This window comes from Rutilus rutilus (genome assembly GCF_951802725.1).
Source record: "Rutilus rutilus genome assembly, chromosome: 18".
In the NCBI taxonomy this organism is placed as follows: domain Eukaryota; kingdom Metazoa; phylum Chordata; class Actinopteri; order Cypriniformes; family Leuciscidae; genus Rutilus; species Rutilus rutilus.
The window spans coordinates 10,312,603-10,328,481 of NC_140231.1; the positions used below are offsets into that span (position 1 = coordinate 10,312,603).

General features: G+C 35.2%; 2 protein-coding genes across 2 annotated transcripts; both read left to right on the plus strand.

The window, feature by feature from the left end:
- Positions 1–6,141: 6,141 nt before the first annotated feature.
- gpr119 (G protein-coupled receptor 119) lies at positions 6,142–8,937 on the plus strand. The gene has a single exon (XM_084386419.1). It carries the CDS (start codon positions 6,764–6,766, stop codon positions 7,916–7,918), a length of 1,155 nt encoding a protein of 384 aa, XP_084242545.1. The 5' UTR covers positions 6,142–6,763; the 3' UTR covers positions 7,919–8,937.
- A 177-nt stretch (positions 8,938–9,114) lies between these two features.
- Positions 9,115–13,187, plus strand: rbmx2 (RNA binding motif protein X-linked 2). The gene is made up of 6 exons (XM_084387407.1): positions 9,115–9,207; positions 9,772–9,887; positions 11,113–11,164; positions 11,257–11,386; positions 12,220–12,400; positions 12,500–13,187. Exons 1-6 carry the CDS (start codon positions 9,203–9,205, stop codon positions 13,099–13,101), a joined length of 1,086 nt encoding a protein of 361 aa, XP_084243533.1. The 5' UTR covers positions 9,115–9,202; the 3' UTR covers positions 13,102–13,187.
- Positions 13,188–15,879: the final 2,692 nt, after the last annotated feature.

Here is a 15,879-nt window from a genome sequence, read left to right on the forward strand (position 1 = left end):
CTGCCTGCCTCTATGGGAATTTAACATAGGGGTGTACTCACTTATGCACCATGTATTTTAAGGAAGAACATTTATTTATTTACGATACATTATTCATTCACAAAGAAAATTGGTGTCCTTAAAGGTTGGATTTTTCCTAATTTTTTTAATTAAGGCATTAAGTTCAATTTCCAAAATATGATTTTTTTATTCCTCTTTTTAGTCAACTTTAGCATGGGTGTATTCACTTATGCATTGCACTGTATATATATATATATATATATATATATATATCCCTCAGACGGTCCTCGGTCATTTCTGACCGATAAATTTTCTGTTTTGAATTTCAAAAAATCAAAGCTTCATCGGAATGTTATGAAACTTGGTGACTTTTATGGCATTAGGTATGTGAATACAAATTGAGGTCATGATCCGAGCATGCTAAGTGGTCGTAAAAAAAATAGTGACGATTTTGGTCTTCGGTCAAAAATGACCGACCCATAGGAAATGAATGGGAAATTGACAAAAAAAAAAAATTTCTCCGAATTTTTGTGTGTACAATCTACAAATCGGCCTCAATCCTAAAAAAAAGTACACCGCTGTAAAGGGGTGACACTCTACAACATCAAGAGTACAAAAAAGACACACCCACCCACACACACACACATACACACACACTTTTATACACATAAACACCAATAAATTTTGATTACAAACAATCTGTTTTTAATTTTTAAAAATCACAGCTTCATTGGAATGTTCCGAAACTTGGTGACTTGTATGGCATTAGGTATGTGCACGCACAAAAAAATTGAGGTCATGATTCGAGCATGCTAAGTGGTCGTAAAAAAAATAGTCACACTTGTGGTCTTCGGTCAAAAATGACCCCCATAGAAAATGAATGGGAAATTGGAAAAAAAAAAAAAAAAAAAAAAAAAACCTTAATATTATTTTACAAAAAGTGTTATAATTGAATGAATTGCATTTTTTGTTACAAATTCTGTACAAAAAAAAAAGTTAATGTGTCCATAAACAGCTGGGGAATTCACATGCCTCTCCATAGAGAACTGTAGATGCCATCTAGTGGTTACACCATGCTCCTACGCTTTCTCTCCATACTCTCACCAGATGGTGCTAATCTGCTTCAAACGTTTTTTTTTTTGAAGGCCTAGGCTCTATATTAAACTAAAATACTGTATAATTTTTTTTTTTTAAATACATATATTTATATACATTTTTAAATTATTTTCAATGGCAAAAATATACCATAAATATTGCATAAATATTAATAAATTCAATAAAATGATCTCAAAATACTAAATTAAAAAGAATAAATATTATAGAACAAAAATAAATTGCATTGGTTTTACTGGGATGGAGGAAGTTTCATTTTTAGGCCTCCGGTCACTTCTGACCGGGAAGGCCCAGGATGTGACTCCGAAACGAAGACCGTCTGAGGGATATATATATATATATATTGGAATACCAAAATAAAATAAAATTCAGAGATCAGAAATTGTAAAAGTTTATTTCATTTTCATCTTTACACATTTTTTATCACTCAACGGTAATAAAAGGTCTTCTTTTCCACCATAAAACAGAATGAAAAGGAAAAAAAATACAAAAATAAAAATGTATTGTGAAAAGCTGTAACTTTGTTAATTGAAAACTGTGAACCACCCTATCACACCACTCAATAACTAATATGTAAACCACTTCTTTCTATTAACGTCTCTTTGTTCAACCAAAGAATCACCTTTTGACTCTCTCTGTATTGTCTGTCCATTTGCTCTATAAGGTTATACAGATCGCATGTTATAATGCAAGCAAAATGTGTCCATCTTTAACAGGACTATGCTCCCACAAATCCACACCAGCAGCATAATAAGACGTCATCATTACGTCAATAAGCATCATTCGCAATGAACACCCCAACCTGCAAAGAGATCACAAAAAGTGTCATTTCCGTCCATTGTAAATCTCTCTTATGGCTTTTTAATGCTTCGGTATAGATCATAAATTTGAACACACAAACTCATTGTAAAAGGAGATGCACCTTTTAATGATGTTGGGAAATATATTTTAAAGTTCTCACGCTTAAAAGTCAACAGTTTTATGTCAATAATGCTGATCTCATGATAAGTGGTCCGTAGACTTTGGTTGTGGTTTCACCGTCCCTCTAGTTGTGGTGTCACAGAGTTGTGCGTAGGAGCCTCATCACACGCTGGTACAGCTGCTGAACAACTGATACCAGATTCCTGCAACACACAGAAGTGATGAACCTCATGAGTTACAGTTATTCATGCACATGATTCACTAAAGGGATGATTCTCCATTTCAAAAATTCCTTTCCCTTTATGAAAAAGTGTGCTATCAGCATACTTCCTTAAAACTAAAAATAAGAAAGTACACTCTTAGTCTACTTTTAATGTACTGAAAAACTCAGAAAAATACTTAAAATTACACTTGAGTATACTGTACTGACAGAAAAGTGTAAGTAGCCTATATTTGGCCTATACTTGAACTCAATATTTTGATCGAGAGTCCCCCTGTAGTCAATAATTTTATCCCTTAAAACTCATCTTTGATTACCCAGAATAACATATGTAAGTTTTTTCCTTGAAAAAAATAACAATCTATGAATATGCAAATTAGCCCCGCCTCCACTCACTCACACCAGGTTGTAGCTCAAACCGGCGTGCAACGTTTTGCTACGGTTTCCGGGTTTAATGACATGTTTCCTGGAAACGGTGTGCAACGGGGTTTGAGATGTGTTTTCTCTTGTTTGGGTGTGACAAAAATGTCAGTCCAATCAGCAGCAACATGTATATATAAACCACGCGGCATTAAAGAGACAGCTCGCACAATGGGTCCAAGTAAAGTCGTTTACAAATGCGTCCGCTGAAGCTCGGTATACGCAACAATTGAAGATATTAGAGGACATGTTTGTCGTAAAAGTTTTATGGTAAAAATATAGCATATCAAACAGTGATCAGAAATAATGCTAAGTCACTCACAATAAAAATAATAAGGTCATATAGATCACAGTCTCGGACGTAAGATGTGGATTATCCTTCACCTGAAATGTTTGTCTTTTCATCCTGAAATGCGAGGCAAATGTTGGATCACAATAATTAGGAACCACAGTTTACACAAATCCCTTCACTCGATTGGGATGTTCTCTTTTATTCTGGACGGCAAGGGCAGTGACTATAACATTGAGTGTATTTTTGCAGTATTAAACACGTATTTATACCGATTTCATCAGGCTCCAAAAATTCTTCAAAAAGAACACAAAGAATGGCCTTCTAAGCTGCCATAGTTGCAACTCTTGCGTCATCAGAACAGGGTGTTCAACGCACCACTGAACGCAGCCCAGCTCAGAGATCCACTTGTTGACGATCACACATTGACCTGATTGGTTACAAGGTAGTTTGTGACGTCAGAAACACCAGCGATTTCAAACCACGTTTTTGGTTCACTGCTGTTTTAAGGAGAAAATTAGTTGGTTAACACAAGCAATGGTACTGACTTATGAATTTGCACATGGTTTGTCTTAAAGCATATTAAAAACACCAGATAGATAAACAACATTAAAAGCTTGATTTTCACCACAGATTTTAAGTATTCTAAGTATACTTGGCTTGTAGTTGTGTTTACTCTTTTGATTGAGAAGCCTATTAAATACTTTTTCACATAGTTTTACATACTGTCTTAAAAATTTACATTGTTTGAAAATATTGATTTATAAATCCTAATCCACTGGTACTGTACAGAGGAATTTACTTCAAATCTACTTTTCCCCTAGACTGGGTAAACCCAGCCCGACCTGCCGGCGATTTGATTTCGCCCTGCAGCTCAGGCTGGAACCCTGTACATTCTTCAATCCTGCTTCCGTTACAAATCTACGGGGACCAATCACAAACTGGCTTATCCACCTGGTACGCTATTGGCGGGTTTAATCCAATCCAATTCCCTTTAACCTCTCGACGATGCTCACTGGCTTCTTTAGTTTAGCAAACAAATTGCTCGAGTGGGTGTGAATACCACTCACTTTCATGTTTTTTTTTTGCACAACCTGAAAAAATCGCTCGATGCCATTGCTGCTTCTGCAAACCGCTGATCAATGCTCCAAACCAACACGTTTGTTGACACGTTTCCTGCCTGGAGTTTTCGCTGCAAATTGTGTCAACTGGATCGTTGGTCTGATTGGTTGAAGCCAGGACTATCCAATTGCGTACAGAGTAATTTGAACTATGACCGTTGATCACGCCTCTTGTGCAGTAGAAAATACAGAGCAGACTCCCCAGACTTATGTTCAGTCTTAAAAGATTGAGCTTGGTCTGGTGATAGCCAGACTACTTTTGCCCACCATTGACTGAATTTTCCGGCTATCCATGTTTTCACTGTTATACGGTAGGGGAGGCGGGGAGCACAACTACGCATCTTCTGAAAGAGTACAGAATCTCCAGATCAAAACAGGTGAAGAAGAAGAAGAAACAATAGAAGATTGCTTACGCAAATGTAAAATAACGCAATCATCAAACATTAAACAGCATATAAATCAAAACTGCCTAACATTACTGAATGAAATGTCGAACCCATGAAGAGGAAACGACTGTGAAGCTTTGGGGGACGCGATCTGAATTCGATCCGGACGTAGTCTTCAACAAAAATGCGATGTTCTCAGCTTTTGTTTAAAATGTTGCCTTTTTTAAGGAAACTTACCCAGATTCAAGTGTTGATATAGAATAAAATGTATTTAAAATGGAAAAAGTTAAGTACAGTAATATTTCAATAAAAAAATAATAATACCGTAATAGGAACATAGTAGCCTAGTAAACTTAAAGTGCAATATATATATATATACATACTAAACTATAGCCTAAGTATGATGTTTTGTTCGCTTAAAGAAAACTTACAAGTATACTTGCAGTATAAAACTATTAAATAACTTACTGAGAGTATATTTCAAAGTGTAGGCTACTTTCATGAACTAAAAATTTGCTAAAAATAGTACAAGTATAATACAAGTATTAAAATAGTAAAAAGTACTAAAAAAGAACTAAAAAATCTATAGTACTCAATGTTCACTACTGATACACTTTACATAGAAAATACATAGGCCAATTTAGTCCCAAGCAGCATTGAAATAGTACTACTAGTATACTTCTAGTACATTTTGATATACTTACTACATAAAGTATAGGCTACTTAAAATTATACTTGAACTTTACTAAAGTATACTTAATAAAATTAACTTTTTACATATGGGTTGATCACTCTCAAGTCGCTACAAACGTATTAAACACAAAAGAAGATCTTTTGAAAAATGCCTCAACTATCCCTTTAATTGCTTGAAAATGAAGATTAGATGTATTTTAAATAGTTTAAGGTGGCCTTTAAACTCACCGGGCACCATTCGAGACACAGTTGTTTCTGTCCGGGTGAAGGCAAAAGAGTGACGCCACGCAATACGCACAGCACAACAACATGGAAAGCAGTCTCCGCTTTAAAGACATTCTCCCGATGCTCTGAACAACCTGAAGAATCTTCAGTATTCTTTTCAAAGAGCCCAAGACGTTCCTTATTTATCCACCTCAAGGTGAAGACGGGCTGTGATGTGTCGGCGAGGGGTAGACACAGTTCTGCACAAATCGCACCCAAGAGCTTTCTGTGAGCTGAGCGTAGCAGTGGGCACAACAACTGCTGACCAAAATCCACTTTCAATAGCAGTGAAAAGTCTAGTAGGGATGAATAACATCACCACATTGTTGGCCGGTGGGAGTCAGGCTTTATTGTGTAGCACTGTTATAAATAGATCTTTCCTCGGAATGGACAACTGTGTGCAGATTTTTAAAAACCAGTTGTGTAATTTTAAGCCCATTGTACTTGAGGGCTTTGACTCATTCATATGACCTCGAGAGGGAAGTTGAAGTGCATTATTGCGGAATCAATGTAACTGATTCGTCCTGCTCTCAAAATATATCCATATCTGTGCTTATGGTTTGGGTAAAGGTTTATTCACCCATGAGTGATTCTGTTTGTTCAGAGTTGGTTCACTCATGAGTGATCACAGCCACGCTGTTAGTGTCCACCCACCTCCCAGCCCACTCTCCAAACCCAAACCTCTTTCCATGTTCATCAGTTTCTCTTCCCCCTTTTTGTTTGCTCAGAGTAAGTGGACTGATCCCCCTTGCTGACAGAGAGACAGAGAGATTTGCGGACAACAAAACGGACACTGGCACATCACCCCATTTTGAGTGAAAGCCAACCGAATCTGAAAGACGGACTCACTTGGAATCCTTGTTCTGGACATCTTTTCCTCAGTTGGAATATGTTTTCTGTTGAATTTATTGGAGTTTTACGGAGATTTCATGAGAAAGGAGTTCTGCTTCTCGTCACCGTTTCAGGCAAGGAGCACTCTTAAAACATCTGGAAATCGAATAGTATCCTGAGATTACTCCTTAATGAAAAGCCAAGGATAAAGATTTCATCAATAGATCAGCATTGTCTTTGTACTTCAGCAAGGTTAGGTTCATCATAATCGAATGCTCACGGATATAGTCGCTTATAAGGAAGCATGCTCTCATGGGACCTGGATGACAGCCAGACAGAACAAGGGTCGGACAAACGGAACCACAGCAGCCAAAAGTTTCGCTTTTCCCAATGGGAGCAAAGAAAAATCTACATCCTTGTGTCCATTTCCTCCTCTTGAAACCATCAATGTCTTGGTCTGTTTAAACTCTCAACTTTGAAATGAAATGAGACATTTAATGCAATAATGATCGCTTTCAATGTGTCTCTGGAGACTTCACTGGAGAACTATAGAGTGACATCAGCCAGTCCTGAGCTCACAACCCCTGCCAAGATAGAAAGAGTAGTAGTGACCATGGGCTATATCCTTAGTGTAGGATCCATTTTGATCATCTCTACCAACCTTCTAGTCGTCATTGCCCTGGTCTTGCTTATCCGCAAAAGGGGCTGTCAGAGTTGGTGTTTTGTTTTAAACCTATCCATTGCGGACATCCTAGTTGGCATTGCCATCACTGGCATCGCCAGTGATGCTCTGGAAGGAACGACGACCTCCATGGAGAAGGGCATTTGTTTGTTGCGCATGACCTTTATCCTCGCACCCTCTGCGGCCTCCATCCTAACCATGTTCTTGATCTCATTGGACCGCTACATGGCTATAAAGTTGCCCCTGCGCTATTTGCAGCTTATGAACGAGAAGATAATTGCTGGGGCTCTGGTTGTTGTCTGGCTCATCTCAATGTTTGTGGGATTTTCGCCCAGCTTTTTGAAACCAATGCAGAAAGAAGACTATCTCAATGTCTGCACGTTCTTCTCCGTCATCGAGCCTAAGACCATCATTGTGGTCTTCTGCCTGTTTTTCTTCCCACTACTCTCGGTCTTCATCTATTTCTACATGGACATCCTAAAAATCGCCTGCGGCCATCAGAAGCGCATCTCCGCCCAGCAATCGGGTACACGCTTTCTGTCGTCTAGCCGCTACTGGGGTCACGTAAAAGCCCTGCGGACTGTTGCAATGCTGGTTGGCTGCTTCACTCTCTGCTGGTGCCCCTTTTTTGTGGTCAGTATTGTGCAGGTGTCTTGTCCAAACTGTAAACTTTATCACTTTTTGGAGAACCATCTCTGGCTGCTGGGACTCTCGAACTCCCTTATAAATCCCCTCGTCTACGCCTGCTGGCAGCGAGAGGTGAGGAACAAGATCTGCGAGCTCTTCGCTCATGTTAAAGTTGTGTTGTGTTGTGTGACACACTCTGAGATAGCGCACAGAGACCCCACAGACCACCCGACTGTCACTCAGGCAGTAGCGTTTCAGGACAAGATGATAGCCTCTCCGGGGAATTATAGTAGGTCTGTCACAATTCCTGAACTACATCAGGAAAATATTGCCAATAGAATGTCCTTTTAGTCCTCTAGTCACAGGAAACTGTAAAAGGTCTTGCTTTGTCGTTAATGGCTTTGTTAATGGATGTGGAGACCAGAGTATTTGTCTAAATAAAACAGACTTTATTTGCTTAACATGTCCGCTTGCAATAAACACATTACATTCTAAATATAACCATAGCACTTAGTTCCCCCTTTCCTCTTGTTTTTTTTTTCTTGTGTTTTTTTCAGTTGTAAAATAGATGACTGTAAAATAGATTAAACTCATATATATTCAACTGAACAGTGTTTTTTTGTTATCCATTATCCATTCACAAATAAATGTAATTTGGTGATATAGAAAAAAAAGTATGGGAAAGGAAGTCTGGTTAACAGTAATAATAATAATAATAATACATTTTATTTATATTGCGCTTTTCTTGTACCCAAAGCGCTACAAGTACAGTACAAAAGAGTACAATGAACTATGAAACCGAATGTTTATGTACTTTGTAGAAGTATTAGATTTTGGCTAGCAAACACTTTAGATGATATTTAAATATTTGCTTTGACTTCAGTACAATGACAAAATTCAAGGAATTTATTTAATATTGACCAAACATGTTGTCTTTTTGACATGACATTTATTTTTCACAATTTTTTTTTTTTTTTTGGCAAGTATAAATGGGGCTTCATAAAAATATGATCTGCTTGTGGTCCTCCACAAGAGTGGGGGTTTTGGCATCAAAAAGTTTCCATGTGTTATGACAAAAGGCCAATCACTAATTGGAAGATGACTTCAAAAATGTGCGAAAAGCATAAATTGCCAAGAAACATATGTGTAAACAGTGAAATTATTGTTAGAATAAGTTTATTAAGTGTATTATTTTATTACTAAAATGATAGGCTTGGTTAACGTAGGCTATTTCATTGTTATTTCTACTTTTATTTAAATGTTACCATTACATTTATTTTATTGTAGACCATTTATTTTTGTACTCCTTTAAATTGTGTATAGGCTACATGTAGCCAAACGTATGCATCTATAGTGTTACGCCTTTTTAATATGCCAATAAAACTATCAGTGTATGCTTCATATGTTCATTAGTTCTTCAGCTGTAGGCTACAACTCGTTGCAAAATATGAGAAATACACTTTCAGCTACAACCACACAATTAATGCTACAGGAGAAATCTAAGTTTAACAGTCAGTTAACTACATATCCCACAGTCCTTTTCAACAACCCGGAAAAAGTAGTAGGCTACCACGTGCAAAACGCGAAACCCGCTTGTGGAACTAAATCCTTCCGGAGTGACTCCGGCTCATCACAATGAAGTAAGTGATGGGTTGAAATTTATGCTTTGAAATTGAATATCTCTCTTACTTTTGTTGTCATATGTTTTTTATTACTCTAATACAGTTACTAGACCCCTCAGTAATGGAAAAGGAAATGTCGCTAAAGGTGAAAGCTAAACAACTAGCCTCAGTGTCTGTAGCAGTAGCTAAAAGCTAAATATTCATCTGGTAAAACATGAAAGTAAACTACTTATTATTGATTCATTTATTCTTTTTGAATAATTTAAAGGACACTGACATATTACAAGAAAATGAAAACATAAAACGACCACTCTTTCGGCATACACCGTGACAGTTATTGCATAATTAGAGGATACTGTATTACCATAAATGGATATTTGGGATAAAATGTTTGAATACAGTTTACATACTTTAAAGAAGTTAATTGTTTTCAAGTAGTGAAAAGTCATCCTAATGGAAGAATCTTAAGTAATTCTTGGTATCTTCATGCACAGACCACAACAGAATAATAAATATCATTAGAGAGAAAGCATTGTACTAAATAAGATATAATGCAAATATTTGTTCATTATCTGTCTTTAGTCCACTCACCAAAGTGAAACTCATCAATGAACTGAATGAAAGAGAGGCTGAACTGGGTGTCAAAGACAGTGTGTCCTGGCATTCAGTCTATAAGGACAGCGCCTGGGTCTTCATCGGTAAGTGACTGGTTAGATTATAGATTATTAGATTATAACACTGTGACTGTGTATTACATTATTACAAAGGTTTTATTAAATTAAACCTTTCCTTTTTAAACTGGGGTCCAGGGAAAGGTTTAATGTTATATACATACATACATACATACATACATACATACATACATACATACATACATACACACACACATATTATTATTATTATTATTATTATTATATATATATTTTCAAATATTAAACTATCATACAAAATAAATAAATCATTTAAATGAAAAAAATAAATAAAATAAAAAATAATATAGTAATAAATGGATTAAGAGAAAACCAGTGTAAAAACTATAGTAAATAAATAAATAAAAAATCAAAATAACTGTCATACTAAATTAATAAACAATTTGAATAAAATACTTAAAAAAGAAAAATAAGAATAGAATAAGAATAAGTTGATTTAGAAAAAGACTGTAAAAAATGTAAAAACAAATAAAAAATATAAAAGATCAAGCTAACTATCATACTAAATGCATAAATTATTTAAATAAAACATAAAAAGATTAAAATAATAAATTGATTACGAGAAAGACTGTAAAAACAAAACAAAAACTAACGGTTGTACTAAATAAATTATTTAAAAAATACACAAAAAGATTAAAATAATAAATTGTTTCAGAGAAAGATCATACTATTGTACTAAATAAATCATTTGAATAAAATGCACAAAAAGATTAAAATAATAAAAAATCAAATAAATAAATAATACATTACACTACTATAGTGCGTATAAAAACATAGTAACAACACAGAAACTAAATATTTTCTAAATTAAATTCTATGCATATTTATAATATTAATTTTTCACAGTATAAATTGTATATTTATACATGAAAATATATAGCTGCCTTTTAAATTTTAGGATGGGTGTCCGACTCCTCCCTCTCTCCAGGATGGTCATGGGGGGGTCTGTGGTGTAGTAGGCAATGCTCTCTGGATGGGACTATATTTGCACTGTGCCAGATGATGGCAGCATTGCCTCTTTCAATAAACGTGTTCTTCTGTAGACAATGGCATGATCACACTCTTTCTCTAGAAAGAACATGTGCACACTAATACTGATTTGACATTAATTACTCACATTCATTTGCCAGACTAAAGCGAACAATTTTAAGAATTGCATAATACTTTGTTTTATAAATTCTGTATATGAATGTAAATGTGTTGTAATCTGCAGGTGGATTTCCGTATGATCTGACAGAAGGAGACATCATCTGTGTTTTCTCTCAGTAAGTCCTAATTGCATCAAAAACACATCTTCTTGCAGTGCTTCTGTTTTATTTCCTCCTAGTCAAGCTTTATCCTCCTCTGTGCGTCTCAGGTACGGAGAGATTGCCAACATCAACTTGGTGCGAGATAAGACGACGGGCAAATCCAAAGGATTCTGCTTCCTGTGCTATGAGGATCAAAGGAGCACCATTCTGGCTGTGGATAACTTTAATGGAATCAAGGTGAAGGGCTTTTCCAGTCGCTGTGTGTACTAATGGAATATGCTATTTGTTGTTATTTATATAAACTATATATATATATATATATATATAATTGGTAAATGCTTGCCTAGTTGTGGATCAGTGACATTATTTGTATCCACGCTTTTCAAAAAATCGTAAAAAAGGCAAATATTAAAAAAGTTCAATTATATATTTTTAGAGATAAAACTTTTTTTTTTTTAAACAATATCATGCATTATTAATTTAGAAATATTACATTTTCGGGGAGTCGCACATTATAAAAATGCTAAATTATTTTATTTAATATAGTTTATAATATAATTCAAATACATAGTTTAATTAATGTTTATATATTTAATTTTATATTTGTAGTTTTTCTTTACAAATCATATTATAAAAAGTCTAAATTATTATATTTTATTTAATATACTTTATAATATAATTCAAATATATAATTTAATGTTTATATATTTAATTTTATATTTTTAGTTTTTCTTTACAAACCATATTATAAAAAGGCTAAATTATTATATTTTATTTAATATAGTTTATAATATAATTCAAATATATAATTTAATTAATGTTTATATATTTAATTTTATATTTTTTAGTTTTTCTTTACAAACCATATTATAAAAAGTCTAAATTATTGGATTTTATTTAACATAGTTTATAATATAATTTAAATGTATTGTTTAATTAATGTTTATATATTTAATTTTATATTTTTTGTTTTTCTTCATTATGATTCTTTTTTTTTTTTTCTTTTTTTTTTTACATTTTTGACATCATGTATATATTTGTTCTTTTTTAATTGTTTTTCTGCTCCACAGATTAAGGGTCGAACCATACGTGTGGACCATGTGGCAAATTACCGACCACCAAAGGACACAGATGACATCGATGATGTCACCAAACGTTTGCGAGAGGAGGGATGCGCTCCCAACGTGCCCCAGCCTTCTGAGACCGAGTCTGAGGAAGATCAGGCTGTACCCGTGAAAAAGCCCAAAAAAGGTAGAGTATCTGTGCAGTCAATGGAACTACATTATTTCAAGACGCAATTCGCGTTTTTATTGATTTAATAATTGATTGGCTCATGTTGTTATACCTCAGATAAAAAGGAGAAGAAGAAAAAGAAGAAGGAAAAGAAAGAGAAGAAAAAGGCACTGAAGGAAGAGAAACGCGAGGCACGGACTGAGACGTCAGCGTCTTCCCCTGTCAGAGTGAAGAAGGAGAAGGAGGACACGGCATATGAGAAGTACGCTGTGAAGGGACTGGCAGGGAGCAGAAGGGACAGACCCGGACAGGATCCCAGGAATCCACAGGACAGAGCAGATGAGGCGGACAGATTCAGAGATAGGTATGAAGGCGAGCGAGACAGGGGTAGAGAAGAAGACAACAGGACAGAGAGAAACAGAGAGGACATAAGACAGCGAGACAGGGGTAGAGAAGAAGACAACAGGACAGAGAGAAACAGAGAGGACATAAGACAGCGAGACAGGGGTAGAGAAGAAGACAATAGGACAGATAGAAACAGAGAGGACATAAGACAGCGAGACAGGGAGGACGACAGAGGAAGAGGGAGAAATGAGGAACGAGAGAGAGAAAGGGAACGTGACAGAGATCGAGACAGAAGGGAGCGAGATAGAGGTAATGACCGAGGGTTTGCCAAACACAGAGATCACAGTCGTGAAAGAGAACACAGGCGAAATTGAGCAGATTTTTTTTTAATACAAATTTTGTGTTTTTGTGTGTGTGTGTAATTCGAAAATGTAAATAAATCTTTAGATTTTTTATTAAACATCTGTCTGGAGTAATTAACTGTATAATGACCGCCTGATATCACACAATATACTATATATATATATATATATATATACAGTGCTATGCATAAGTTTAGACACCCATACTAAAGTTGACTAAAAAGAGGAATAAAAAATCATCTTTTGGAAACTGAACTTAATGCCTTAATTTAAAAAATTAGGAAAAATCCAACCTTTAAGGACACCAATTTTCTTTGTGAATGAATAATGCATCGTAAATAAATAAATGTTCTTCCTTAAAATACAGGGTGCATAAGTCTGGACACCGCTATGTTAAATTCCCATAGAGGCAGGCAGATTTTTATTTTTAAAGGCCAGTTACTTCATGGATCCAGGATACTATGCATCCTGATAAAGTTCCCTTGGCCTTTGGAATTAAAATAGCCCCACATCATCACATAGCCTTCACCATACCTAGAGATTGGCATGGTTTTATTTCAGTTAGCCTAATAGCTAGTTTGATTTGCATTGAGAGATGATCTTATGGAAAGTACCCCATGCCAATCTCTAGGTATGGTGAAGGCTATGTGATGATGTGGGGCTATTTTAATTCCAAAGGCCAAGGGAACTTTATCAGGATGCATAGTATCCTAAACAAAAAATAAAAAAAAATACTTAAAAATAAAAATCTGCCTGCCTCTATGGGAATTTAACATAGGGGTGTCCAAACTTATGCACCCTGTATTTTAAGGAAGAACATTTATTTATTTACGATGCATTATTCATTCACAAAGAAAATTGGTGTCCTTAAAGGTTGGATTTTTCCTAATTTTTTAAATTAAGGCATTAAGTTCAATTTCCAAAAGATGATTTTTTATTCCTCTTTTTAGTCAACTTTAGCATGGGTGTCTAAACTTATGCATAGCACTGTATATATATATATATAAATACAATATATATGTGCAGTTTTGGGGAAAGTCACACTTAAAAGTAATGAGTTACAATATTGTGTTACTCCTTTTTTTGTTACGTTACTTTATTAAAATTACGCTACTTTTTATGGAAAGTATTGGGTTGCGTTCGGGGTTTGAAATTATGCAGGTAAAAATCAACTGTGGCGGGTAACGCTGTCAAATCACTAGCCAATTTGGCGTGTTACTTATTATGTTTACTCACTTTGCTGGGGAAGTTTGTGTAAGCCAAATCTGCACAGATTTATTGCAAATACTCAACTCATGAGTCATCATGATATATTAAATACAGCGTATTGCGCAGAATATGCGCATATCTTGCTTGAACACACGTCACTATGCAATAAATAATGGCACGCTTGTTCGTTTGCATTGAAGCAATAGGGAAGATTAGAAAGCATTTGGTTAACAGAAAATACATTATTTTCCAACATCCTACGTGTTCTTTGTACTGTATTGATCTGTCCACCTAAAACACATTTTTGGTGATGAGGATGAAAGAGGAAGGGAGGAGATGGCTGGATGACAGGATTTTACTTGAATAAGAAATGAATATATGAAATCCAAATTTTATTATATGTGTGTGTTTATATATATATTTATATATACACATATACAGGTACCTACTTTCAAACCCTGGTTGTGTTACTTTTACATTACTAGTTTGTTTTCTAATGTAAAAAGTAATATTTTTGGCAAATGTCACAACATAACACTCCCTTTCTCACCATAAATGAAATGAATAAGCCTCAGGCTGAAGGAAATGCAAATTAACGTCTGTACAGTAGAGGGCGCCGCTCAAACAAACCTTTCTGGCTCCCTTCTCCTGCTGCCATTCTGGAATCTGGATCGTATAAGAATGGGATGCAGGAGAAGAAATTTCAACACTTCAACACAAACATATGTAATGTTTATCTAAAGTCAAGTCAAGTCATCTTCATTTATATAGCGCTTTTAACAATGTAGATTGTTCCAAAGCAGCTTTACATTGATAATAGGAAATTAAAGTAAAGTGTTTTGGCTTTATAACAGCTCTAGAATAAAGTTATTGTCCAGCTAAAGTTAGTTTGATTGATTCACTTCCGTCGCAACGATCATTAGTTATTAGCTAACACGACACCGTTTTAACAGAAAACTCTTAAGTTCTTTCTGCGCAAACTTCGAAAACGCGAACCAGTGAGAACGCCGATGGCGCATGTGCGCTTGAACACATGTGCGACTCTAGGGGTCGCTGTTTGAGAAAAAATGGAAACTGCGTAGTGTGCCTTTAAATACATCAAGTATATTTGTATAAGTTAACATTTAATTATTGCAGATTTGCATAATATTTTGAATTGGCATTTCACTGTTTTTATTTACAGGAATACTGAATCTGTTTTTGTGCGAGTGAGATGAACAAATGCTCACATTTATTCTAGACCTGCGATAACCATCATGTTCACACACAACGCCTCTGCACCTCCCTCCCGACAGGAGAGCTATCAGTCAATACATGAGAAAACGAAGTTACTTGTTTGAAAAGTAACTCAGATATTTTATTATAAATTTGAAAGTAATGCTTTACTAGTTACTTGAAAAAAGTAATCTGATTACATAACTCGAATTACTTGTAATGCATTACCCCCAACACAGTTGTTTGACAAATAAATAATCTTTATTTGAGTTTAAATGGTACAAAAACCAAAAATGTCTTGATGAACAGTGTCAACTGAATACTCTAAAATGAAGATGATGCAATCAAAGTACACCAATCATTATG

What these genes read in the sequence shown, in the direction of transcription:
- gpr119 (XM_084386419.1), top strand. Translation starts at nt 6,764, where the DNA reads ATGATCGCTTTCAATGTGTCTCTGGAGACTTCACTGGAGAACTATAGA.
- rbmx2 (XM_084387407.1), top strand. An exon ending in ATCATCTGTGTTTTCTCTCA is followed by an intron (nt 11,165 to 11,256) that starts GTAAGTCCTAAT and finishes TGTGCGTCTCAG; the next exon opens with GTACGGAGAGATTGCCAACA. An exon ending in ATAACTTTAATGGAATCAAG is followed by an intron (nt 11,387 to 12,219) that starts GTGAAGGGCTTT and finishes TCTGCTCCACAG; the next exon opens with ATTAAGGGTCGAACCATACG.